Source organism: Buceros rhinoceros, unplaced genomic scaffold, assembly GCF_000710305.1.
Source record: "Buceros rhinoceros silvestris isolate BGI_N320 unplaced genomic scaffold, ASM71030v1 scaffold25877, whole genome shotgun sequence".
Lineage (NCBI taxonomy): Eukaryota > Metazoa > Chordata > Aves > Bucerotiformes > Bucerotidae > Buceros > Buceros rhinoceros.
Genome location: NW_010420794.1, coordinates 4,304 through 5,914, shown reverse-complemented (window position 1 = coordinate 5,914; position 1,611 = coordinate 4,304). Strand labels below are relative to the sequence as shown.

General features: G+C 60.0%; 1 protein-coding gene across 1 annotated transcript in view; it reads left to right on the top strand.

Annotated features, from left to right (window-relative positions):
• Nucleotides 1-467: 467 nt before the first annotated feature.
• SEMA3F (sema domain, immunoglobulin domain (Ig), short basic domain, secreted, (semaphorin) 3F) overlaps nucleotides 468-1,611 on the top strand; it is a gene marked incomplete at its 3' end in the record, with an annotated part of 5,443 nt that continues 4,299 nt past the window's right edge. The window contains 2 exon segments of the mRNA XM_010139438.1: nucleotides 468-555; nucleotides 946-1,065. Of these exon segments, the coding sequence (XP_010137740.1) occupies nucleotides 981-1,065 (85 nt within the window).

Here is a 1,611-nt window from a genome sequence, read left to right as displayed (position 1 = left end):
AAACGGGTGCGGGAGAGGGGGGCGCAGCGATGCCAGCAGCTGAGCTGTGCCGCTGGCCAGACCCTGCCTGCCGAAGCTGACGGAGCTGCATGAGCTGGAGCTGGCCAAGCAGCGATGTGCACCAGGGCTGGCCAGGATGAAGAGGTGGCCGGAAGGAGATGTTTGCCCAGAAGCAGACCTGGGGGATGGATGCCCCATTTCAGCCTGGTGGCTCAGCCAAGTCTCCAAGTGGTGGAGGGCACAGAGGAGCACACAGCAACGCTGGAGGAATGGCTCACGGGGGCTTCAGCTTCTCAAGAGACCTACAGATCCTGGTGTGGTCCATCTGCATCCATCCTCGCTGCTGAGCCCCACCCCAGAGGAGGCTGCCTCCTGGTTCAACTCCTGGGCTTCAGAAGGTGCCATGGTGATGGAGGGGTGGTGAAAGTCTAACCAGCTCCTCGGTTTGCTTCCCTCTCCAGGATTATATCTTCTACCTGGAGCCGGACAAGCTGGAGTCAGGCAAGGGGAAGTGTTCCTACGACCCCAAAGTAGACACGGTCTCCGCATTAATAAGTGAGTCCTGTAGCTCCCCGGGGCCAGTGCTGCTGGCGTTGGGCAGAGGGAACGTGCAGGCGAGATGAGACAACTGCTCCCACCATCTTCCTGCATTGCCCAAACATCCCCCAGGAGCTGGGCTCCTGCCCCTGCCACCCTCACCTGCCCCAGCGGTGGATGGCTGGGCACCTGGGATGTCCAGTCCTTGGGCACCTGACCCAGCAGAGGTGGGAGTCCTGGTTACAGACCAGTGCCAGCCTCCAGAGCTCTCTGAGATGGCCAGTGGCTCTTGGTTGCCTGGTGGCTACAGGCTGGGGCTGGGGCTGGGGCTGAATGCAGCCCGGGGCAGCGGGATAGGTGGGTGATGGGACTAGTTGGGGATCCCCAGCTGACCTCTGCCCTCTGCAGATGAAGAGCTCTATGCTGGCGTCTACATTGACTTCATGGGCACAGACGCAGCTATCTTCCGCACCATGGGCAAGCAGACAGCCATGAGGACAGACCAGTACAATTCACGCTGGCTCAACGGTGAGTTCAGGGTGTCAGTGGCCTGGGTTGCCTGGGGATGCCATGGCTTCAGCCCTAGAGATGAGATGCATCATGTCATATTGTGTCTTTCTCCCGGGACAGAGGCTCTAGCCAGCACGGGCAGGTGGGTGGGTGGTGGTGTGGGATGGATCAACAAATGGACAGATGGGTGAACAGATGATGGATGAATGGATGGATGGATGGATGGATGGATGGGTGGACAATGGATGGATGGATGGATGGATGGATGGATGGATGGATGGAAATCTGTGCAGAAGAGCAGAGGGATTGCTGTGTAGGGCAGTGACAGACATGCCGGGAGCTTTGCTGGCTGGTGGGAGCAGCCAGCTGGTGAGAGATGGAGCTGGATCTGCTGTAGTCCGTGCATGGGTTCCTGCAGAGCTGAGATGTCAACCATGTCGCCTGCAGTCAGTGACCCTGAGCACTCATCCTGCCCCCCTTGGAGCACCCCTGCCCGCGGGGCGGCAGCTGAATAAACAGAGCAGAGCAGATGGGATGATCCTGCCGGGCTGGGGAGCCGGCGGG